We start from the raw sequence: 26268 nt of genomic DNA, 5'->3' as shown, positions 1-26268 counted from the left end.
ACAAGATGAAAGCTGTTCTGAATTGCTGTTCCTGGGGAGAATGGGGGAAGAATCCCTAAACTCTAAAAAAAAAAAAAAAAAAAAAAAAAAAAAAAAAAAAGATAAATTCTTTTGAGCCTTACCGTATCTTCCAGATTTTTTTCAAATTCCTCCAGAAATCGAGTCATAGCAGGATCACCTTCAAAATCATTAAAATGATTATTTACCCATAATAAGACAATCCGTGTTACCTGTGGAAACATGAAGAAAGCAGTATGAGGTTATGAGAGACATTCTTTCACAAAAGATTCCAAAAACATGTCCAAAACTAAGTTTTACGGTTAACCCTCTCTCCTCCCTTTCCTACACATGACTAACACCCTCTTTCCTTTCCTGTACTCAAAAGGTACATTCTAACAGACACACATGGTTTAGTTGAGCTTGGGAATAAAAGTAACACAGAGCCAAGACTCTGTCCTCAGTGAGAATACACAAACCTAGATGTTAACATGTAAGAACATGAGATATATATTTCAGACAATATCCTAAAATGCAAGCTTCTGAGGACAAACATATAAAAACTGTTGCCATAGCCAGGACCATTTAACCAAAAACAAATTTGAAACTTATTTCATTTATAAATACTGCGAGCTTTCAAAGTTATGAATTGCTTTTACTTTGTATCACAAATTAACAGAAAAATTAAAAGCTAGCAAATGGAAGTTGAATTGAATGATGTGCCTAGTTAACTATGCAAAGTATGTCATATATTTTAAGAATTGTGATAGAATACACATAAAACCACTATTTGACCACTTTAAATGTTGGCATTTAGCTCATTCACAGTGGTGTGCAACTATCACCACTATCTACCCCGTTTCCCCGAAAATAAGATAGTGTCTTATATTAATTTTTTCTCCCAAAGTTGTGCTAGGTCTTATTTTTAGGGGATGTCTAATTTTCGGAGGATGTCTAATTTTCGGGGAAACACGGTAGTTCCAGGACATTTTCACTGCCCCATTCCAATTAAGCAGTTAGCTCCTATTCTGGCTTCTCTGCAGCCACTAACTTGCTTTTCTGTGGTATTTGCTTATTGTGGATTTCAAACAATATGTGAACTTTTATGTCTGGTTTTCCACTTAGCATATTGTTTTCAAGGACCATATCTGTGTTTCATTCCTTTTTATGGTTAAATAATATTTTATTATATGGCTATACCACATTTTTAATTTTGATACAACTCAATTTATCTATTTCTTCCTTTATTGCTTGTGCTTTGAGTATCATGTATCTAAGAAAACATTGCCAAATCCATGGTTATGATTTTTGTACCCCTTTTTTTCTTCTAAGAGTTTATAGTTTTAGCTCTTATTTTAGGTCTCTGATCCACTTTGAGTTAATTCTTTGGCACGTGGATATCTAGTTGTTGCTACATAATTTTTGTTCACTCTTAGCACCCTTTATTTCTCCACCAATCAAAGTAACTCTTTATAATCCTGGGGGGAAAGGGAGGGGTAAGCCTATAGTTTTGGACATTTTAGTTTTTTAAACAATAGAATAATGCAGTCCAGCTAATTCTAACTTATTTCCTTTAAAATATAATTCAGACACACTAAGCAATTATAGACTTACTTTAATGTTTCTTAAAATAACAGAATTCCACCAATTTGCAAGGCATTACCAGTGTTTCCATTATATATGTATGAACACCCCATGAAATGAGGTTAAGGCCGAAACCGGTTTAGCTCAATGGATAGAGGGACTGAAGGGACCTGGGTTCGATTCCGGTCAAGGGCATGTACCTTGGTTGCGGGCATATCCCGGGTAGGGGGTGTGCAAGAGGCAGCTGATCTATGACTCTTTCTCATCGATGTTTCTATCTCTCTATCTCTCTCCCTTCCTCTCTGTACAAAATCAATAAAATATATATTAAAAAAAAGAAAAAAGAAAAAAGGAAATGAGGTTAAGATAATCTATTTAAAATAGAAAACTATTTAACGCAAAAAATATTCAAAGGTAGATTTAAATAAGGCACAGCAGATATAAACTAAGGTAAAAAAGACCAACAGTTTTCAAATGATTCTATAAGAAAAATCAACATATTCTATATTGCAGCTTACAATCTAAACCCTCTTAAAAAAATTTACTTGGTAAATATTCTTTCTAAACTATTAATCAACTTTTAAATATCTTTCAGAAACAATGAATTATTTTGAGAAAGTTCAGCAATACTCTCACATGTGGCTATTGTGTTCCCTGAATTTGCAGCTACATCACAGCCTTATTTTTGTTTTTGTCTTATAAGCTCATATCCACTTTTAACACACTATCCTATCTAATAAAAAGGGAATATGCTAATTGACCATCATGCCCTCACAAAATGGTGGTGCCCACAGCCACAAGATGGCAGCACCCAGTCCCCTCAGGCCCACCTCATCCAGCCAGAGTCCCTCAGTCCCCTCAGCCAGCCAGTCCCCCAGTCCCCTCTGGATCACCTCATCCAGCTGGAGTCCACCAGTATCCTCAGCCCCTCCTCACCCAGTCCCCGCAGCATCCAGTCCCCACAGCATCCAGCCTCACCCAGTCCCCGCAGCATCCAGACTTACCCAGCCTCACTCAGCCCTGCAGGGGAAGGCAGCAGGGGATGATCTGGCTGGCAAGGCAGGGCAGTTGGGGATGATGATGATGACAGCAGGGGAGCAGTTAGGCATCAATCAGACCAGCAGGGGAGTGGTTAGGGGCAATCAGGCAGGCAGGCAGGTGAGTGGTTAGGAGCCAGCAGTCCCAGATTGGAAAGGATGCAGCCTGGGCTGAGGGACAACTCCACCATGCACCAGGCCTCTAGTTTTGTCATAAAGTTAACTATACAGAGATACATCAATACTAGCTCACTTTTTTTTTTTTTTTTAGGTGAATTGAATTTTATAAAAATAAAATAAAGATTTAATTTATCAACTGCAAAAGGTTTTATGAATAAAATTTAATGGTTAAAATCACTTCCACGTCCTTTACACTTATAATACAAACCTTATCTCTTAAGCTGTCAATTCTAAACCATTCCAATAGTTTAATTCCAACATCCAAAGGACTTTCAAGAAACGTCCTATAAGTTAATAGAAAATCTTCTATGTAAGTTGGGTCCACAATGGAATGCTCTTCTATTAAATGCATGATGAGACGTTCAGGTGTTGCCTAAAAATTCAAAGATAGAAAAGATTAAAAAATAAACAAATAGCTCAAATATGAAAGAACTGCTACTAATCACTTTCCATTGTAGCCACTCCATTAGACAAGTCCTCAAAGAAGAGTTTCTCCCTAAAAACACTTAGCTTAGGTATTAGGTAGTCTCTATAGGCTGTAATCCATCAGCATCCAGATTTAGAGCAGGGCAGGGAACATCCAGCCTGATGGCTGGGTAAGGCCTTTGAAATCATTTGGGCTGGCCCTGCCAAGGCAACCGCAGGCAGCAATTGAAATTCAGTAAATCTACGAGTTTTTTTTCATAGCAATATAAATTTATAGTAAGTGAATTACAGTAAGTCAATGATGTTATAAATATCCAAATGGCCCTTGGCAGAAAAAAGGCTCCCCACCCCAGGTTTACAGAGAAAAAAGGAAAAAGAATAAAAATTTATTCTGCTGTAGCTGGTTTTTTATTTTATTTTTTTATTGGCATTTCATTGTAGCAGGGCGTTTAAATTTCACTGATTTATCCCTGGTGTGGACTGTTACTGCCAATTATACTGCAAAGGAGGGATGTAATGATGATTCACCCAAGGCAACAGAAGGAAGAGTTGAGAGTTAAAACTTTAAACAAACAAAAAAATCCTACTCTAGCCAGTTGGGCTCAGTGGCTAGAGTATTGGCCTGTGGACTGAATGATCTTGAGTCTGATTCTGGTAAAGGGTACATGCCTGGTTTCAGGTTCAATCCCCAGTAGAAGGCATGCAGGAGGCAACTGATCAATCATACTCTCATCATTGATGTTTCTATCTCACTTACCCTGTCCTTTCCTCTCTAAAGTCAATAAAAATATATTTTTTAGCCCTAGCTGGTTTGGCTCAGTGGATAGAGCATCGGCCTGCGGACCACAGGGTCCCGGGTTCTATTCAGGTCAACAGCACACACCTTGGTTGCAGAGTGCTTTCCTGCTCGGCCTGTACAGGAGGCAACCATTCATGTGTTTCTCTCATATAGATATTTCTCTGTCATTCCCTCTCTCTTCTACTCTCCCTAAAAAAACAAACAAAAAAAAAAACAGAACAAAAACAATGGAAAACTATCCTTGGATGAGGATTAACCAAAAATAAATAAATAAATAAATAAATAAATAATAAAATAAATTTGTGTGTGTGTGTGTGTATATATATATATATTTAAAAATCCCATTAAAACCAACCAACCAACAACAACAACAAAACACTGACAACTTTCCTCCAAATTAATTAATCTATTGCAAATTATCTTCTGCCTCAGGCTACAGGACAGCACACCAGTTCAGGATAGCTTGTTTTATTGCTGCTACTTCCCAGAATAGAAGTTTCCTCTTCTTTAGTTTCTCTATGTTAATTCACCATCTTAGAGGAACCGGAAGTTCTAGAATTTTTACATAACTCAGAGTATTAACTGCTTGCCTGTCTCTAAATTTATAAAAAGGAATGTAAATAACATTTACCTATTGCTCATCTTTGAGCTTCTCAGTCAATGTTAGAATTACTTTTGCAGCCTTTTCAAAAGTAGGTACTCAGAACAAATACAGAAATAAACCAGATGCTAAGCCAAATATAAAAACATGACTGCTGTCCATAACCTCAAATTTTAATTTGTTTCATTCATCCAAACAATTCATGGATCAAAATAACTAAATAGAAAACATACACTAATCCTAACAGTGTTCATATCTAAGGTATTTTTTTAAGCACCTATTACTACCAATGTACGTAAATAATTTTCTAACAGGAAGTCAGAAATAAGGCTCTTCATTTAACCTAATTAAGGAAAAAGGCAACACAGGTCATTCCCAATCTTCTCCCACCCTCCAAAACAATCTACGAGCACCACACTGGGTTTATTATTAGGCTAATCAAGATTTGAAGTCACTTAAAATTTGGTTCTTAGATCATGTATGTAAGTCATGGGTGGAAATGATCAACATGTTGAAGGCCATTATTCTGATTGGCTAAATGAGTGATTTTCAATTTATGTGCACTAATAATTTTTAAAACATGCAATATCTGACTAATCAGGGGCACTGAACTCTTTTCCCTCACGTTGTCAAATAAAAATATGACAACAATCAACACAACAATAGGTGGATGGTGTGAATGAATTAAAACTATACCTATTTTTGTTGTCAGGTAGGCAAAACATATTTTTGGTGTGCCACAGAAATTTCAAAAATTAGTTTAGTCGAAACCAGTTTGGCTCAGTGGTAGAGCGTTGGTCTGCAGACTGAAAGGTCCCAGGTTCGATTTCGGTCAAGGGCATGGACAAAGGCAGCTGGTCAATGTTTCTCTCTCATTGACGTTTCTAGCTCTCTGTCTCCCTTCCTTTCTGTAAAAAATCAATAAAATATATTTAAAAAATAATAATTAGTTTATGTGTGTCATGAGATGAAAAAGGTTGAAAATAGTTGGGCTAAATCATTGAGGCAGGATACTTGTGGGGACTAGGCTAAGTCATTGAGACAGGAGAGCTATGGAGACTAGGTCATATATTTAAAACTTTATAGAGTCATGTAAAAGCACGTCATTGAAGTTCTCAGTAGCATCCCATAAGCTGGATACTGGGAGACAGTGAGGATAGAGCTGCCTGGTGAAGGAGATTGCTGGCTGTAGAGATTGGTTATGATGAACAAATAAGTAATTATACAAAGCGTAAAAAGAGCCACTGTTGGGAAAGTTATTTACAAATATAGAAAGGAAAAACTAGAAAAAACTGTTGTAGCCTGGCTTGTATGGCTCAGTGGTTGAGTGATGACCTATGAACCAGGAGGTCAGGGTTTGATTCCTGCTTAGGGCACAAAGCCTGGGTTACGGACTTGATCCCTAGTAGGGGGCGTGCAGGAGGCAACCAATTGATGTTTTTATCTCTCCCTCTTCCTCTCTCTCTGAAATCAATAAAAATATATAAAAAACCAAACCAAACAAAAACCTATTGTATAGTAATTATTGGAAGTATTGGTATGAACTCAAGATTGTTATAGATAAATGGATAGATATACAGAAGTTATAGATGTGTATGTATTTATAGTTAAAATATACATATACTAGAGGCCCATACGAAATGTGTGCAAGAGTAGGCCTTCCTTCTCCTGGCTGCCAGGACTGGCTTCCCTCTGGCATCCAGGACCCGGACTTCCCTCTGGCACCTGGGACCCGGGCTTCCCTCACAGCCCCGGCTTTGTCCGGAAGATCATCTGGAAGGTAGTTTAATCTAATTAGCATATTACGCTTTTATTATTATAGATTTCTTAGCTCTGCCTGAGAGGCACTAGAACAAGCACGTCAAACTCGCAGCCCACTTGACCTGCTTGCAAAGCAATGATACTTCAGTGGCAATGAGTAAATGCCCAGATCTTGGTTTTCAAATGCTCTTCTCCACTAGAATAATCCAGGAAACTCTAGAGAAGTTAATGATTTCAAAGCTGTAAATATAAAGTGAACCTGGAACACCTTGCTTTGCTAGATAGTAAGGAAACTCTCAAAAAATGGTGACATGTCAAAAGGATACAGGAGCCTGGCCAGTGTGTGTCAGTGGTTTGTCAAAAGGATACAGGAGTCTGGCTAGTGTGGGTCAGTGGTTGAGCACTGTTGACTCAGGAACCAAGAAGTCATCGGTTCGATTCCTGGTCAGTAGGGCGTGTGCAGGAGGCAGCTAATTGACAAAATTTCTCTCTCATAGATGTTTCTATCTTTCTATCCTTTTCCCTCCCTCCTTCTCTTTCTCTAAAAATCAATAAAAACGTGTTTTGTTTTGAGTTTGTGTGTGTGTGTGTGTGTGTGTGTGTGTGTGTGTTTAAGGATACAGGAATCAGTCTTAAGAGAGTCTTACTGGCCAACTCTGGGAAAATTTGACCATTGAAACAACACTGATGATAAGAGAATGCTCATCTTTATAGAATGACAATAAATGTAGAAAAAAATAGTAGAAATAGGAATATCACCATTTTAGGCAGGAATAGTCAATAGGACTGGTGGAGAGAGACTTGTAGAACATTTTGCTACAGAACATCTCTCCTCCAAATACTTATCAATTACAAAGGGTAAATGGTAACTTTTCAATGAAAAAAGTTACAAACAGGTGATTAAGGTGGTGGGACAGGTTGACATGTGCTCCTTGATACGAGGCACTGAAAAGAGCACACCATTTATGTAGAATTCCTGCTAGGAATGCATGACTTGAGCAGAGTCATCAAGAAACACTGAATAGATATATGCTGGTTGAGGGCCATACTACAAAATATAAGATCTGTATTCTGTATAACTACTGAAAATATGAATAGGAAAAGACTGTACAAAATATAAGATCTGTATTCTGTATAACTACTGAAAATATGAATAGGAAAAGACTGTTCTTGGAGTAGACCTAAATGCTCCTGTGTTCCCAGATAAGATCCTGGACCAGAAAGGAAAAAAGATCTATTGCTGGGATAGTTGCTAAAAACTTAAGTAGGGTCTGTGGACTACATGGTTTTACTTTACCAATGCTCAATTCCTAGCTTGAAGGGTTCTATGCTATTTATACAGTAGAGTGTTTTTGTTTTAAGGAAATACATAATGGAATATTTAGGAGTGATGAGGCATTACATTTGCAGATTGCTCTCAGTGGTTCAGAAAGAGACTGCTGATAATGGAGAAATGCAGTGAAATGCTAACACTTGAAGAATCTGAGTCAGGGAGCTCTCTATAAATTTGAAAAAGTCATTTAAAAATAAAGTATTAAAAACCATAAGTTCCACCAGGCAATCGATTCATATGCTCAATTTTCTACATACAAAACTTATACTTATCATAGAAAAAAACAAAAACAAAAACTGAGGAACAGCCTGACTCCTATCTGACATCAGTCCCTCTTATTATTAAATAAGCGATTACATTTGTAACACTTACTTATTTTGCAACCAAGATTAACTTTAAAAGAGAAACATGTGATTATTTCTTCTCTTACAACTAGGGTTGCTCTCTTTTATATCTAGAGGGTTTTAAATAGACAGGAGAGTGAGGGGGTGATCAGAGGACAAAAGGGTATGGGGTAGAAAAGAGGGAATTAGAAGGAAGAACATCATGGGCATCAGTACTCAGATTCTACAATGTGCAATCTTTTTTATTTACCTCACTTAGCCCTAATAAAACCTTTCATATCATCTGCATTTTCAGACAAGACAACTAAGGTTCAGAGAAGTTAATGTTTATTTCAACGTTATAAGGATCCACTAAGCACTGCTGCATTTTCATCTAAGATTCCTTATGCCTTTATGGCTGGTCCTTTCATTTTCTGTTGTTTCTAAATATTGTCATCTTTGATGAAATTAACTTCTATTATCAATGGATCACAAAATGAATTTAAGGAGAAGAACTTTGACCAGTATATCCTAAAATAATATCCTATCCATTGTTAAATAGCAATGTCAACCATCATCAATAAAATGTGTAAAAATCAACTGTAAAAAAGGCAAAAAGTACCAATAATTATTCAAATTAGATTTCTAAGTTAATCAATTATCTTGCACTACTCAAAAAGTGGTTCAAAGCCTTCTAGTCACGATTAAAGCTTTATTTTACCAGTCACTAGAATAATAAGTAAAAACACTCACCTTGATTACAATGTGTCCTTTCCTGGTTCCACTCCGATCTAGTTCACGATGCTCATGCACCATAACAATTTCTCCCTCTTCTTCAACTTTATGGGTATTTTTTTCCACATGATTTAAAATTCTCCAATAATCCTGCTGGGCTATGCAGACAAACTGTCCGAGAATAACATGGGGACAATTAACAAATCTGTAGTACATAAATACATCACTACGGACCAAGGCAGAGCACAAAGGTAGGAAATCAAGTGGCATCAGTTCTTTTTGACTTAATCCCTTTAATTCTTAACAAAAATTAAGATAAAATAAATAATTCATGCACAGAGACCAAGGAGTTTTTGATTTTGAATTCTGCTCTAAAAGGAGAAGTGAACTACTCTCAAAACTGATACTATGCAAAGAAAACATGAAGCAGGAATTAGAAACAACTTAGAAGTTCCTATTTCTTTCCTTTATTTAAAAGAAGAAAAGAAAAAAGAATGAACTGGTTAATATCATATAGAAATTTAACAAACCAATATTTGGTATACCCTCTTAAAAAATTTTACAATTTGTTCAGTCTCACAAATATGTGAGATATAAAATCTAATTTCCTTTATTAACTGTGAACTTTGGAAACTGATAATTTTCAAATAAAGCTATTGTATTTTAAGGAAGGAAAAACAGGCTCAGCCATTTTAAGTCAACAAACAAGAGTGTATGACCAAAGACATAGCTTACCTGGCAATCATCTACTTTAGTCCTAACAACTCCATGCATGAACTGCTTATCCAGAGTGGGAGTAATTCCAAAACTATTTCCCATAAAGAGATTTTCAACTTTTCCATCTGAATGGCTGATTTCTACAGTGCCATTTAAAATAACATACCATGAGTCAAGCTATAGAGAAAAAAAACAACAACAGGTTTTAAGAATTCTTTTTTTTTAATAAAAAGATAACTATATGTTAACTTGAAAAAATAATCAATAAATAGAACTTGTATAATTTAAAAAAGGGAAGGTCTGATTATATTACTAAATACTGTCAGTAATACCTGATGCCTGTCTATGCAAACCATCGAAGCTTATTTTACTCTTTCTTCTTTTAATCACCAAGTGGAGTTTGAAAAGCATTTCCATCAAACTTTAAAATGACTTAATATTAATGTACATAATATTACATCCCATGGTTTATAATAATTCAGTTAACCCCTTCTTATAATTGTATTACTTTTGGTCACTTCCAATTTTCACTATTATAAATATGCTGCAATGATCACCTCTTGGCATAAATCTTTGAGTTTTTTATATAATGTCCCAAGGAAAGACACTCATAAGGGGAATAATAGGTAAAAAACTATTAATAATTTGGGGCCAATATTAAAAGTTTCTAAATGACTTTCCAGAAAAAATACTGGCAATACATAATGTTCACTGACTACTATCTCAGCAATTTTTATCAGTTTGATAAGAAAAATAGTGAAGTACTTTCTAACAGCAATAATACCTTTCAATTTCTCTGCAGTCTCCCCTCACCTATCCATGACTGCCAGGGAGCATTTCTGGACATTAGAATTGCTACATAAAGGCCTTAGCTGATAGCAGTCCCCTGGGAGGCATCTGTATCAATGCCGACCTCACTCTTTTTTAAAAGAACATTAACATTCAAAAGGGATAAGGACAGTTGAGTAAATACCTAATAAACATTTTAAAAAATGATATAAATATACAAATAGAATAATAATTATGAATTTTTAAAAAAACCTTATGGCTTAATTTGAGAAGTAAAAACAAATGTGGTCCAATAAATATTAACTATTAAACATTTATTCTATACTAGGAAATAAAAATTAAGACAAAATACAAAAATAAAATTAAAAACCTATCTCTTAAGAAATTTTAACAACTGAAAACTCGGCGTTCATTTAAAACAAAGTGTATAAATTTTAAGTCAAGATTCACACAAGTTTATGGAAATTATATTATTCTGAAAATTACCTCCCATACTAAATAATATGTAACATTTATTTGTTAACCTACCTCTTGTCCATCTTCAAGAATAATAGCTCCAGCCTGCTCTACCACTTCAAAAATCATCACTGAGCAGAGTTCTCTCCTTACACTCATGGTCATGTTTGCAAAAGCGGGGAGCTGGTGCATAAACTCCAGTAATTGTTCTATTAAAAAACAGAAATTGTGGTACAGAGACCATCAAGGACACTTTAAACATATAATAAAATCTAGAATTCAATGCCCAATTTCTCAATCAACTTATGAATATATGCTGCTAAAGTAGAGAAATCAAAGCACAAGAAATACGCTGGTTAAAAAAATGAGTTATTTGGTTAATAGATGTATTCAGACTCACATGAAAATATAGGCACATGGAAGATATCAGAACTCACAAACTCCAGATAGAACTGGGAAACTATAGATTTGGATGAGGCTAGAGAGTTATTTAATTTCCCTAGCCTGAGATGCCACTAGATAGTGGTTAGTACAGTGATGTCTTTTGATCTAATAGATTAGTGAAAAAGCATTTCATCTAATTCTTACTGGGCTAGAGTTTAATAGACAAATGTTATTAACAAATGTTAATAATTAATTAGAAATAACAAATGTAAATTCTAGATCAAGATTTTTCAACGAAACACAAGGTAATTCTTCAACCAACAAATGTTTATAAGTGCGTGCCTTAGGTTATTCCCTGGTATAAATATTATACATGAATAATAAAGATAAATATTCAGAAGAAACATATATAAGCAGTCAGCTATGGGCTGACACAGAAATAACAATAAGGTGCTATTTACCCACAGATAATTGGGAGTTTGTTATAGTTCAATTAAAAAAAAAAAAAAAGCTTTGTGAAAATAGATAGCATATAATTCTTCATCATAAAAAAAAGCACTTTGTTTTTGTCCAGATAATATTCGCACTATGAAACTAAACTGCAGGTTACTTAACTATATATCATTAGAGTGGCAAGGCATGTTCAAATGTATTGACTTATACTCATACAGATTATGATTACTATTAATACCAGCATCTTCTGATTTGAACAGCAGCAGTATAACCATATACAGAAAAATCTAGGATAAAATCTTAATTGAATCAACAATATATAACGAAACTAAGTAATCTTTGTCTTTAAAATTAACATTAGCATCTTTAGAATTTTTTTTCTTCTTTCTTTAGCATTAGTTAATTTCCGGAAGTTACTACTTCTGTAACAAATTACATAGAAGAAAATTCAGTTTTAACCAGAAATTATAAACATATATATTTCTTCAAGCTAGAGAAAAACATTTTTCATAACAGAAAATTTTTTAAAAAAAAGCTAATTTAGACATTGGACACCAATGTATTATGTTTTAAATGTCTTATAAGCACAAAAGGGAAAACCACTTTAATGGAATCAAAGCTTTGGTTTTATAAATTTGGGCAGCCAGGATGTGAGTGAGAGTGGTCTGGTTGTGACATCTGTGTGACTTTCAGGGTTGATTCAGTTAATGTGGTAGGCTAGGCTGGTGACCCCTTCTTCCCTCACATTCCCATGAGCATCCATGCCAAGGCTGCACGCTTGAAAAGGACGACCATCCCCAACAAAGGAGAACTGTTCTTCAATCAAGGGCTTACAAGTGTCTGTGCTACCGTTAGACCCTCTAAACAAGCTCTCTTATTGGGGCAATTAGCCTCAAAAATGGCCCTAAATGACAACTCCCTCTTGATATTTATGTCTTCATGCATTCCCCTCCCATATTATATGAGGGTTGCTCTGTGTGACAAATAGAACCTTGAAGAAATAATGATATGTCATTCCTGAAGCCAGATCATAAAAGACATTGTGGCACCCGCCTTACTCTCTTGAATTACTTGCTTTGGGGGAAAGCCGCCTGCCGTGCTGCGAGGACATTTAGGCAGGCAGCCTCTGGAGAGACCCACATGGTGGGGACTTGAGGTCTTGTGCCAAAAGCCATGTCAGTAGCCACCTCAGCCCAGCAAAGCCTCAGATGACTTCAACCTTCATATTACAAACTCATGACACGGAGTCAGAACCACTCAGCTAAGCTGCTCCTGAATTCCTGACCCAGAAAATGTATGAGAAGATGTGAGGGGTTTTCCTGTATTGCTTTTTTAATTACTATTATAATATTTTATTGATTTTTTACAGAGAGGAAGGGATAGAGATAGATAGAAACATTGATGAGAGAGAAACATCGATCAGCTGCATCCTGCACACCCCTACTGGGGATGTGCCCGCAACCAAGGTACATGCCCTTGACTGGATTCGAACCTGGGACCTTTCAGTCTGCAGGCCGACGCTCGAAGCCAAACCAATTTTGGCTTGTATTGCTTTTTAATTATTGACTCTATTACAAATGTCCCCTATGCATTCCACCCCACTTTGCCTCCCAAGGTGTGTTGTTTTAAGTCAATAAGTTTGGGGGTAATTTGTTATGCAGCAATAGGTAAGTATATCTAAATTAAACTATAAAATTCTTATTGTGAACAGATATTTTTCTTACCAATGTCATCATCAGTTTTGTCTGCAGGTTCTTTTTCAAGACATTCTCGGACAAGATCTCGCCCCTGCAGTGGATCTGTTCGATCAATCTCTTCATCTTCCTCCTCTTCATCCTCAGAATCAACAGGTCCTTCTGGAAGACGTGTTAAATCTACATCTCCTACTTCACTTTCCGTCGCCTGCAGAAAGAAACCTTCATGTTATAAAAATTATGTCACAGTCTGAATTAATCAAAACTATACCTCAATACCAAATGTTATAAAGAATTAGGCATTATTTTATGTTGTATCAAAAACAAAATGAGACTTATTTATAAAATGTTTTCTCTCTGCCCAAAATAGTCTCATCATTCCATGATATGACACTTAGGTGATATATCTGACTTGGTAAATAAAAAATGGTTAGGAGACTCAAACATCACTAAATGTTTTAATACCTGTTTTCCTACAAATACTTCCATTTCTAAAAAATACATTTCCTAAAGCATGAAGTGCAAGAAATAAAAGAGTTTACCAACAATCATTTTATTTTATTTTATTAAAATATATTTTATTGATTTTTTTTTACAGAGAGGAAGGGAGAGAGATAGAGAGCTAGAAACATCGATGGGAGAGAAACATCGACCAGCTGCCTCTTGCACACCCCTTACCGAGGATGTGCCCGCAACCAAGGTACATGCCCTTGACCGGAATCGAACCTGGGTCCTTTCAGTCCACAGACCGACGCTCTACCACTGAGCCAAACCAGCTTTGGCCCAACAATCATTTTATAAGTACTTATGAGTTTACTAATATACTGGGTGCTGTATATAAAATACCATTCTTTCACCACTAAGGTTTAGAATTTAGTAAGGTAAGTAATCATGTAAATTAAGAAGAGACGTATAAAAGAGGTAAAGAGTAGTACTGAAAAGTGCTAAAATAGACCAACTGTGAAGGACTCAACAAATATTCATGACTTTCCAATGTCTTACTTGAATCTAATATTGTGTCAATCAAAGAGAACAGAGATTATTTTAACCAATCTTTAATATAAGCTTATATTTATAACCTCAACTCTGGAAACATTAGTCTCAGATACTTATAAAGGAACTAGCAGATAAAAAAACACACACCTGTAAACTTAAATATCAGTTATAGAAAATAACGAAGATATCTTTTAGAAAACAGAATGGTCCTGAAGTGGAATCACTGGCAAATTTCTAAATACTGCACTCTCTTGGTACATATTAATAAAAAAGCATGAATCCTGAAGCAGTTACAGAAAAAATGAGTTGAACATAATCTTCAAATATTTAAGTCTCATCTACTATCAAACATTTACTGTTTACTCTGCACGAAAGAGGATCTTCCTTCTTTCAGGGAATTGCTGTTCTCCTCCAACTTAACCGAGAGATTACAGTGGCGAACAGTGCCCAATCCATGGCTATGTAAGCTAAGATAGAAAGACCTTTTGTCTGGATTTTTGTAATTGGAACTGGAGGGCAGAGTGTCCTTTTTTCTCTGATTCCTGAATCAGAAGAATGTGATGCAGAGCAGCATGAGAGAAAATATAACTATAGGCAGAGAAAGAGGCAGGGGAATGGGAAATACACTTAACAAGAAAGGCAGACATAGGAAGACAGAGCAACAAAGTAATAGAAACGGAGTAGGCAGGATAAGACATGACACAAAGAGCATCTGACAGGAAGTACCACAGGAGAGAGGGAAGAAGAGCAAGCAAGCTACCAGCACCAAAGGACAAGAGAGAGATGGGCAGACGCACCTGGCAAGCATCCTCAGGTTCCCTGAGGCTGGAACTGTCTCTGCTTTCTCTGTGGATCAATAAACTACCCTTTTTGGCTACTGTTAATTCAAAGTTAAAACTGATACCCACAACTGAATTTGTTTTCTAAGATTCTGTTTTATAGTTCCTTCAGATTTTTGCACAGCTTTAAGAAACAACTAATTTAAACCAGATTAAATATTCAACTTGAGATCTATAGACAAGCTGTTAAGGAAAATGTAAGAGCAATCCTACCTTATGACTAGTATGCTCTCCTGAGTTATTTTCTGGCTATGGACTTTTATGGTTTTAGTGGAGTACATACTATCTAATGAAAGGGTAATATGCAAATTAACCATCACTCTATCACAAAGATGGTGGCGCCCATAGCCACAAAATGGCGGTGCCCAGTCCTCTCAGCCCCGCTGGACTCCCCCAGTCCCAGGGGAGTGGCTGCTAAGAGAGGGCAGCGTGAGTGGCCTGGTGGAATACTTGCTGACAAGACAAGCGTTCTGCACATGGCCGCGGATGGGCCTCTAGGCAGTGGGCACAGAGTGGCCAGGCTCACAGAGAGCTACTGGTGCATGGATTTGTGTGAAGGACTACTAGTTTCTGAATAATATACCTTCAGAACCACAAATTTGCTAGCAGATTACAATCCCCTTTCAAAGACAGTAGTTTAAACATCTGTACATGCTAAAATGATTTTTCCACAAGTTTATTTACATACACTGATTTTAATACAAGAAAGTAGTATTAAAAAACAAAGCAGTATAATTTTTCAGAATACAGAAGCTCAGGAATAGCCTTTTTCCACTTTATCAATTCTCAAGGACAATCTACCTTATAAATTTGAGTTTTTAAACTACCCTTGTCCTCACCAGGTTTTCATCCCTTGACCCAGATTATTTCAACTTTTAGGTAACATGTGATAAAAAGATGGATGGCTCATAACAAAAAAAGCAAAATGTAGTTCAATTATATGGACAATAGGGGTACTGTCATCTGCTTGAGGAGTGAAGACATTTAAGAAAATAGTTCCTTAGAGAGAATGGAAGTCATGGGTAGGGATGGGGAGAAGATTACTAAAGAACTCTTTTAGAAAACTTTTAAGGCCATGTGCAAATAAAAGAATTTAATCTATCCTTACAATTGACTTCTGCCTGTCTTTTTTTCAAAGTAGGATACAAAATGATGAATAAAATTAGTTATGAGAACATACTAAACTGTTAAAATGTTAAGTATATACAAGAGAAATATGGTGCCAAAATAAGAATTAAGAATAAAAATGAGAAAAAAGTGGCCAAAAACATACTAGAAAATTAAAAGTTTTGGTAATTAAAAAATAAGTAAAATAAAGTGAGTTACATAGATGAAGTCCAAAGTCTAATTCCTTGACTAAAACAAAAGCAAGCATGTCTTTAGGTAAAGTTAGATATGATGATCACCACCAGGACTGGAAGTCATTGAATGATGCTTCTGAGGATACAACTTCTTAAAAGAAAATTTAATCCTACAGTAACTCGATAAGAATTTTTTAAATGTATCCTCAATGTCCAACATATAACAAAAACTTACTAGGTAGGTGAAGAAGCAGAGAGATGTGATCTATCACTATAGAGAGATGTGATCTATCACAGGAGAAAAATCTATCACTATAAAGAGGTCCAGGAATGACAGAGATAAAGGAATTAGAAGACATGATCTATAAACATTTATTATCAAGAAGTTGAAAGATTTGAAAGAAAATACAAAAATAATTAGGGAAAAAATGGGAGATCTCAATAAAAAAAAAAAACCCCAAACTTTAAGAAGAATGAACTTGAAGAAGGGCAATAAAAAATACCCAAACTAAAGCAAGGAGAAGGCAAAAAGTCAAAAATAAAACTCAACAGGGCCTCAGAGATATCAAAAGCTGTAATAAAAAAGGTAGGTGAGAAGATGCCATATCCATGAAGGTAGGGTACCCAAAAGACCAGAGCCCTGGCCTTTCAGCCACTTTATCCTGACCCTTAAAACAGCAGGCCATCAAGAAGATTTCACTAAATGAATTAAGTCCAAATGAAAAAAAAAGTATTATCAGTGGAAGGGCTGATAAGACAAATATTAAACTTCTTGTGTTTTTCCTTTCCTGCAGTATGAAAGTCTCTCTGTGTATGTATAAATATAATTTGGTGAGGCAGACAGTCTGAGGTGATTTTTTGATGACTTGGCCTTCCCCAAATAAACCACCAGAGGATTTCCTTTTCCTGTTTGCATCCAGATAAACATGAAACTACAATAAAGGAACAAAAAGTTACACAAATTTATAAAAATCACATTTTCAAATTTAGAGCAAGTATTAGGCCAGAACCTTAGGTCTTCAGTGCGTCTGTATTTTGCATTCTTACTTTCAGTATTTCTTTTAACCTTATTCATGGACCACTTAGCCATTATGTTTCTTCTTTGTCTTTCTGGTCAGGATGAGAATCCTGTAAAATCAATCCTTCAAATCGTGCTGTCCAGGCTGGCCCATTCCATAATCTCTACAACAGGACAGGCAGGCAAAGTAAAGCCTCCTATCAGATAATCAAGCTTTAGTCTTGGAAACAATACTGGTTTCTACCTATAAGTGCAATTCAACAGAAAAAAAAATTCTAGCTTACTTCCTAAGTGCCAAAATTGTGCTTAACTCAGCATAGGATATACAATTAAGAAAAAACCCTGCCTGGACTGGTTTGGCTCAATGGATAGAGCGTCGGCTTGGGGGCTGAAGGGTCCCAGGTTCGATTCCGGTCAAGGGCATGTGCCTTGGTTGCGGGCATATCTCCAGTGGGGGGTGTGCAGGAGGCAGCTGATCGATGACTCTCTCTTATTGATGTTTCTGGCTCTCTGTCCCTCTCCCTTCCTCTCTGTACAAAAATCAATAAAATATATTTTAAAAAAAACAGGAGAAAAAAAAACCCCTACTCCCCACAATGTACTATGATTAAAAAAAGTCAAGAGTACACGTAACATATCTACACCAAACATGAGAAAAGAAAGAGACATGACACAGAAAAACTGCTGTGAGGTTCCAAGACGTGAGACAATGTGAAACGTCATCCAGGTGGAGATGCTGGCTCACAGCATCACCACACACTGAACTGGGGAAAGGTACATGGTCAGGGAGTAGCCATTATGTTAGTCATGGACCAGATCTACAATGTGCAAGTGGAGAATAGTGGATATAAAACCAAATTTGCAAATTGTGGGTAGAAGGGAAAGGCTTGAATATAAATTTGAAATGAAGAGTGTAAATTAGGTAACAGTGACGCATTGAAGCTTTTTAAATAAAGTTGTAACTGTTTTGGGTGTTTTTTTTTTGCACTTTATTTCATGTAAAAATTTAAAAACACACACAAAGATAACAGATATTGACTACAGCACAGATAATAATCTTAACAAAAATATTAAAGTGAAAAAAACATGTAGACAAAGCTAGAAGGGATGTCAAAAGAACATCCCAGTGGAAATGTGACACCAGGGACCTAAAGAAGACCGGGCAGCAGAGCTCTGAATTAAGAAATCAAGCTGTAGGGTAATAATTATAACGTCAGGATTTTTAGGAAAATGTTTACGTCCTACATAGAAGCTAAAAAATATAGGTGGGGATTAAATGTACCCCTCAGATTATCTAAAAGTACAGTCATGTGTCACTAAAAGACAGGGATATGCTCTGAGGAGTTAGGGGATTTTGTGCTTATGTGGTCACAGAGAACACTTTTACAGACCCACTACACAGTGGGTCTATGTGGTATAACCTATTGCTCCTAGGTTTCAAGCCTGTACAGCATGTCACAGTACTGAATACTGTAGGCAACAATAAGATGATATAAATATTTGTATACCAAACACACCTAAAAATAGAAAAGGTACAACAGTGATACAGTATGAAAGAAAGTACATGTGTATGTGCATATACTCGGGGGGAGAGGGGGCTTGGAGGAAGGCTATGGGAGAAAGAATCGTTGTAGGAAAAGTATCATCTGGAGGAGAGAAGAGATGGCGGGGGGGGGGGGGGGGGGAAGGAAGAAGAGAGGAGAGGGAGAGCAGAGACAGACATGTAGGAGATAAAACTGGAGAGAAGAAACAATAGAAGGGGTGGGAGGAAGAAGGGGAAATGTGGCTAGTCTAAATTGAGATTACCGCTGTAAATTTATAATAAATTCTGGCTATTGAAAACAGTATAAAAATTTAAGTAACTCATTCATAGTTTTTAAATACTATTGAATAGTTAAATGTTAAAGTAATAATATTTGAATATATTGTGCTAAATAAAATACATTATTAAAATTAATTTTACCTGTTTCCCTTTATTTTTTAAATGTGGCTACTAGAAAATGTAATAGAGCCTTTAAAATACAAAAGCAACTCTAATTTTCTTCATAATCTTACTTATAGAAGATTTATATAGTAATAATTAAAATCAGCCTTTTTATAAGTTTGTTTGAATAACTATTTTTTGTTGTTGTTAATCCTTATAGGAGAATATTTTTTTCCACTGATTTTTTAAAGACAGAGTGGAAGGGAGGAAGTCTAGAGAAGGGGGGGAGGGGAGAGAAAGAGAGAGAAACACTGATGTGAGAGAGACATATCAATTGGTTGCTTCCCTCACATACCCTGACCAGGGCCAGGGATTGAACCTGCAACCCAGATAGGTATGTGCCCTTGACCAGGAACTGAACCTGTGATACTTTGGTGTGTGGGCCAACACTTAACCATTGAGCCACACCAATGAGGCCTCAATAACTAATTTTTACCAAGACAAACATATGGTTTCATCTGGATAAAAGACCTCTATGTCCATACACTGCTGGGTCATATTTAATCACCCTCAAAAAATGGATCACCTGCCAGGACCGGTTTGGCTCAGTGGATAGAGCGTCGGCCTGCGGACTGAGGGGTCCCGGGTTCGATTCTGGTCAAGGGCATGTACCGTGGTTGCGGGCACATCCCCAGTGGGGGGGGGGTGCAGGAGGCGGCTGATCGATGATTCTCTCTCATTGATGTTTCTCTCTATCCCTCTCTCTTCCTCTCTGTGAAAAACCAATAAAATATATATTAAAAAAAAAAAATGGATCACCTTTTTAATTAGACTTCCAACTCTCAAACAGTAAATAAAGCATATTTTCCCCCAAACATTATGCCTGAATTTCACACCTTACTTAAAAGACATGTGACCAGCTAAAGCACAAGCACGGGATACTTGGTAGAATAAAAAAATCCATACACATAACACATAAAGCATTACCTGATAGATATCAGATAAACTGCTGCTCCCGGAGTCACTAGCGATGCTACAACCAGAATGACTGGAAGACACATGAGTCACCTGTGGATGAGGGTTGTCTGTGATATGCATCTTCGTAAGATCGGCTGGAAGCTGAAGAAGAAAAATAATTTAAGATATTCTAAATACCAAACCACTTTTATAAGAGAGTTTTTGACACAATGCAACTTCTACAACAAACTTTTACTTGATGTACATCACTGAACAACTTCACTTCTACGCGAATTTTCCAATTTTAGGAAATGATAACTAAATTAATACTCTGACACTATTAGGCAAGCCTACAGTGGAAACCCACTGAATAGTTTTCAAAAAAGATTACTATTCGTAATGGTATTTCAGAAAAAAACTTTCCCTCACCACAAATATCAGCTGTTTCCACCATAAAGGGAGGGAATAGTATTATATACACATATGGGCACAAACACTAATACAAAATGATAGCTAATAGCAAAATAAAACAGTAATATCTTGAAATGATAATATCCCATGATCACAGTGCAAATAAGGTGGAAATAAGTGAAAAAAGACAACTAGAATATTATCATGTATTTGCAAATTACAAAATAGACCTCTAAATAGCCCATAGGTCAGTGAAGTCACACTTGGAGTTAGAAAATATTTATACAAAATAAAAATTAAAATAAATATATTGATGGAAATGAGTCCTCAACTCAGAGATCTTCCTCCCACTTTGTTTCTATTGTTTAGATACAAAGAAAAAAACACGCCCTGACCAGAGTGGCTCAGCTGGTGGAGTGTCATCCCAGGAACCAGAAGGTCAGGGGTTTGATTCCTGCTCGGGGCAGATGCTCCCCTACTCTACCCCTCCACTGCGGGTTTGACTCCCAGGAGGGGAGCATGTGGGAGGCAGCCAATCAATGCTTTTTCTCTCACATGATATTCTCTCTCTTCCTCCCTCCCTCTAAAATCAACAAAAATATATTTTTTAAATGTCATGTAAGAATTAAATAGATTGAAAGGTAAAGACTGAAAATTGTTTCAAAATGTCAGATGTTTGGTTGTGGTGTGGGAGATATTCTATACTCCCAGATTCCTACAGAGATAAGACTAAAGAGAAGGTCATTCATAAAAGTAACACAATAAGCCAAAGCCAGAAGAGAAAATCTGTAAATTGGCTTAGAAAAGATACTTAAAATGTACTGAGCAATCTTCATCCTCACTAGATCCTAAAAGGCAGCATTATTATCCTCCCTACTTTACTGATGAGGAACTGAGGCACTAGGATTTGCAACTTGCCCAAGACCTCACACTCAAGTTAGTAGTGGAGTTGAAATTCAACTCAGATCTATCTGATTCCAGTATTCTCTGATAAACTCTTATTTTGTGCTAGGATCTCTGCTGGTAACATAATGCTGAAAAAGGATGGACCCGACCTTTAAGGAGCTCAGTGTAAAAGTGAGAGAGGACACATTTTTATAATAATATAGCAATTGCTTTCTACTTCAAAAACTAAGGTTTTCATTAGGAATCCCCTCAATCTGTTTATCCAATGGAAATAATAATGATGGTGATTGCACAGCTAACATCTGAGGGCTCACTACATGTCCCAAATATGTAAACTGTAAAAAATATATTTCTAATGAAGAAGAAAGATCGGGACTGATGATCCAAAGTAATTATAGCTTTATCTGCAATATCTAGCTGAAATACTTTATTTTCAAATGGAGAAAGCATTCTTCTATCAATTCTGTAAATAATTTGACATTTTATGTATGTATTGGAAAACAAATACATACACATGTATGTGAGAGAAATTTTCTCCTACCTTCTCTTTTAAAAATGGCCAGACAATGGAATGTGTTAAAATTCTATAACCCTTAGCAACTAACAGTTGCTATAAACATAGTACACAATCTGACTTTTTATGATGAAAAAATGTAATCAAGATTCAAAAATGAGTATTATTAGAATGCCTTGTGACAAATACTAATATACTTGATATATAATGGAAAGCTGAGAATAAGCATTTATCTTATAAGCACTGAAAACTGTAGAAAGTGATATAAATTAGATAACAAAAAAACTCCCAACATAAGGACCTGTATGGGAGACAAGCTGAGAAATCAATGGAAGTGAAATACTTGTGTGTTTTTTTTCTTCATTTCTTTGAAAGCAGCATTCATGCTGTCTATATCCCAATTATACAAAGATAATGTTATTTCTGCATCTAAATTCCTTTCTCCCCCCCCCTCACACACACACACACACACACACACACACACACACACACACACCCAGGCAACTCTAAAATGATATACTTGTATCTTTACTTTTACTACTCAATAAAGGTCTAGCATAGTGCTTACACATGAACCTATACATTAAGTATTTGTGGAATAAATGAATACATTTGCCTTCCAAACACTATCACTGCTGCTCAGATTCCCTCGAATATATGAACAGATGAAGTTTCATCACAGCCAAATTCAGTATTTTAGTGAGGGCAGCACTTCCTCAACTTTATACTTTGGAATAATACTCATGGATGTATTAAAAAAAAGGGGGGGGGAGTATGAGGTTTAATAGCTGAATCACTTAGAAAATAATGTTATACTATATGCTCCTTAGTTCTTTACAACAAGCATATTTATGGATAGTCTAAGAAGTCCAGTCCCACAATCAAGATATCTGTTTCACTCATCATTCTCCAAACTTTTCCCAATATTCTTACCCCCTATCCCCCCGGCCAATATTCTTATTAACATCTTTCCAATGTAAGAAATAATGCTTTGGGACAAGCCCATGCATCCATCTAGGAAATATTCATAAGCCAATTAATTTTTGCAGGCTGAAGAATAATATTTAAGATGAGTTCATATAATTTGAGTTCATATAAGATGAGTCCCAAGGAAGCCTACTTGAATCTAGATTGTCACAAATGCAGCTGTGTATAGCACAAGAGCATTATTATATGAACGTTCAAGATCTCACCTCATGTTTAAAAACTTAGTCTTTAAGAATAAGCTTTCACAACTAAGAACGATTAATAGGGAAATATACTCTTTTATAAGAAACTTGACTATCTGGAACTTTTTGCCCCTTACAACCCATATCTCAGCATTATTTCATTTAAGAGAAGGGCATGCAAAGGGCTCTGTAAGTAAAAACAATGTTTAAAATTGCACAATTCCCCAACAGAATAGCATTCCTCAAAGATCCATTGTTAAATTCCAAGCTGCATTATTAGAATATGCTTTTTAAAACATAGCTACCTGACAGAGAAGCACTGGGCCTATCCCGAAATCACCTACCCATTAACCTGATTTAAAAGACCAAGAAATAACGATGATTCCTATGCATTTTATAAAGTCTATAAGTTCTCGTGTGCTACTCATTGGAAGACATTTCATGACGCTATACTCAGTTACTATAAATATAAATAAATTTATATCAAACTTGCTGATCTAATTTCCCATTTACTGAACAAGAATACTAGTCATAAAAGCAATAATAAAACATCATGAGGTTTGAGATTAAAGAAGACAATTAAAATACGAAAATAACTAATGTAGCTTAGAAAGACCCCATTTTCACTGGAGATAGAGAGCAGGAAGAATAATATTTAAGATGAGTCCCAAGGAAGCCAATATAGACTAAATGTACTGAATAGTAGCGACAAAGATCAGAACTGCGGTGTCCAATACGGTAGCCCTAGTCATACATGGCTACCAAGCCCTTGAAGTGTGTGGTTAATCAAACTGACACATGCTGTGAGTGTAAAATACAAATTGGATTTAGTAATTAAATCACTACTACATTTTTATTATGTTTTAAAAACTTAATAAATATATTACATTTCACCTTAAAATATTTTAATGTGGCTACAAGAAGGTTTAAAATTATAAATGTGGCTCATATTTTATTTCTAGTGAATAAGAAGTAAACAGTGAGCAAACCACTGTAGCTCAGGTACAGGTTTATACCGGAAGATACAGGAGACGAAGGACCAGATGTAGCATTCTTGGGTGCTTAGATTTCCTGAACGAGAAAAAAGCTACTGAAGAGTTTTAAGCAAGAAAATGAATAGAAGAGATTTGGTTCTTAAAAAGATTGCTCTGGAAGTATAGAAGATGAAATGGTAGAAAATTAAACTTATGGGAAACCGGAAACGTTAGTCAAGAAACAGGAAGATGGAAGCTTTATGAAATCAAAAGGAAACTACCAGAATTATAAAGAAGCTTCTACCACTAGATAGTGACATATCATAAAAATGTCAACTAAGAGAGAGAAAAGATTCTACAACCACCAAAGCAGCCTGGAGCCTATTTTATGGAGATGTCTAAACTTTCTCAAAAGCCTTAGAGTAGGGGTGTCGAACTCAATCAGAGAAAGGACCAAAATCTAAAATCCAGCCTAAATCGCGGGCCGAATGGTTTACTGAACAGTCATAAACTGTCATTGTGATGGAAACGCAGCCGAGTGCAGTGATGACAGCGCGGTGCGGGCCACGTTGCAAGGCCTGGAGGGACGGAATTGGCCCGCGGGCCTTGTGTTTGACACGTGTGCCTTAGAGGAAGTAGCTATATCTAATCAAAGTGGCCTCGGTATACACCAGCACTGTGCCTGAGGCATGCGAAGATGAAACATGTATTCATAACTCATTACACTTTTATTAAAAAATGAGGGATGCCAAAATCGGTTTGGCCCAGTGGCTAGAGCATCGGCTGGCTTGCGGACTGAAGGATCCCAGGTTCGATTCCAGTCAGGGGCATGTGCCTTGGTTGCGGGCACATCCCCAGTATGGGGTGTGCAGGAGGCAGGTGGTCAATGATTCTCTCTCATGGATGTTTCTAACTCTCTATCCCTCTCTCTTCTTCTCTGTAAAAAATCAATAAAATATATATATTTTTAAAAATGAGGGATTGGGAGGATATTGTTAAATAAATCAATAAGTATCAGAAGACATATTTCTCCCACTTTATTTTTTTTAAACCACAGAGCAGCTTTCAATTAATATGTGCATTAACAATGAGTTTATTAAAAGTGAAGAAAGATGTAATGAGAGAAAAAAAAAAAAAAAAAAAAAAAGGAGTGCCTGGCAAATCTGAGGACAAGCAAGAAAACCAGAGTGAATGAGCAGGAGGGGAGTCAAAAATCATTGTCTATGTCAGTGATTCTCGACCCTTCTAATGCCACGACCCTTTAATACAGTTTCTTATGTTGTGGCGACCCCAAACCATAAAATTATTGAGACCCACAGGCTGAGAACCGCTGCTGTAGAGGCTAAGACCATCGGAAAACACAGATATTTACATTACGATTCATTAACAGTAGCAAAATTACAGTTATGAAGTAGCAACAAAAATAATTTTATGGTTGGGGTCACCACAACATGAGGAACTGAATTAAAGGGTCACGGCATTAGAAAGGTTGAGAACCACTCCTCTAGGAAGTCATGGTGAAGACTCTGACTTTGACTCTGAAGAAAGTCTACTGAGGAAGAGGGAGTGATCAACTAAGTCAAATGCTGCAGACAGGTAAAGTAAGATAAAGGCCAAGAAATTACCTGTAAATTTAGCTGTGTAAAAATGAGAGTGCAAGTACTTCCTAGACCAGTGGCTGACTGCAGGAACACCCAAAGAAGGAATATAGAAGCCAAAGTGGTAATACCTCCTTCACTCATTGAACAGTCACTTAGGGTAAGCAACTTTAAGTAGACCAAGAAAGGGAGCTCACAACTAAGAATCACTCAAGGGAAAGAAACTCCAAAAACTCAACTAAGAGAAGAATTTAAACTGAAGAAAGAGATAATAAGACAATGAGGAAAAAGAATAGTATTCATAAAATAAAAACAAGTTATTAAACAAAGGTAATTGTAAAACAGCATCACTTAGATTTCAGAAATGAAGGATATGATGATTAAATTATGGA

General features: G+C 36.2%; 1 protein-coding gene across 11 annotated transcripts in view; it reads right to left on the bottom strand.

The window, feature by feature from the left end:
• The window catches only part of RAPGEF6 (Rap guanine nucleotide exchange factor 6), a 142513-nt gene that overhangs the window by 62311 nt on the left and 53934 nt on the right, over window positions 1–26268 (bottom strand). For all 11 annotated transcript variants that reach the window (XM_036424588.2, XM_045576314.1, XM_036424584.2 and 8 more), the window contains 7 exons: window positions 20335–20466; window positions 13300–13477; window positions 10811–10947; window positions 9512–9670; window positions 8795–8947; window positions 3007–3171; window positions 123–230 (listed from right to left, as the gene is read on the bottom strand). In XM_036424588.2, the coding sequence (XP_036280481.1) occupies window positions 123–230; window positions 3007–3171; window positions 8795–8947; window positions 9512–9670; window positions 10811–10947; window positions 13300–13477; window positions 20335–20466 (1032 nt within the window). The remainder of the gene's footprint in view (window positions 1–122; window positions 231–3006; window positions 3172–8794; window positions 8948–9511; window positions 9671–10810; window positions 10948–13299; window positions 13478–20334; window positions 20467–26268) is intronic.

Source organism: Pipistrellus kuhlii, unplaced genomic scaffold (genome assembly GCF_014108245.1).
Source record: "Pipistrellus kuhlii isolate mPipKuh1 unplaced genomic scaffold, mPipKuh1.p scaffold_m20_p_8, whole genome shotgun sequence".
NCBI classification, from domain to species: domain Eukaryota; kingdom Metazoa; phylum Chordata; class Mammalia; order Chiroptera; family Vespertilionidae; genus Pipistrellus; species Pipistrellus kuhlii.
Note: the sequence above shows the minus strand (reverse complement) of the source record. Positions and strands in the feature narration are given on the sequence as shown.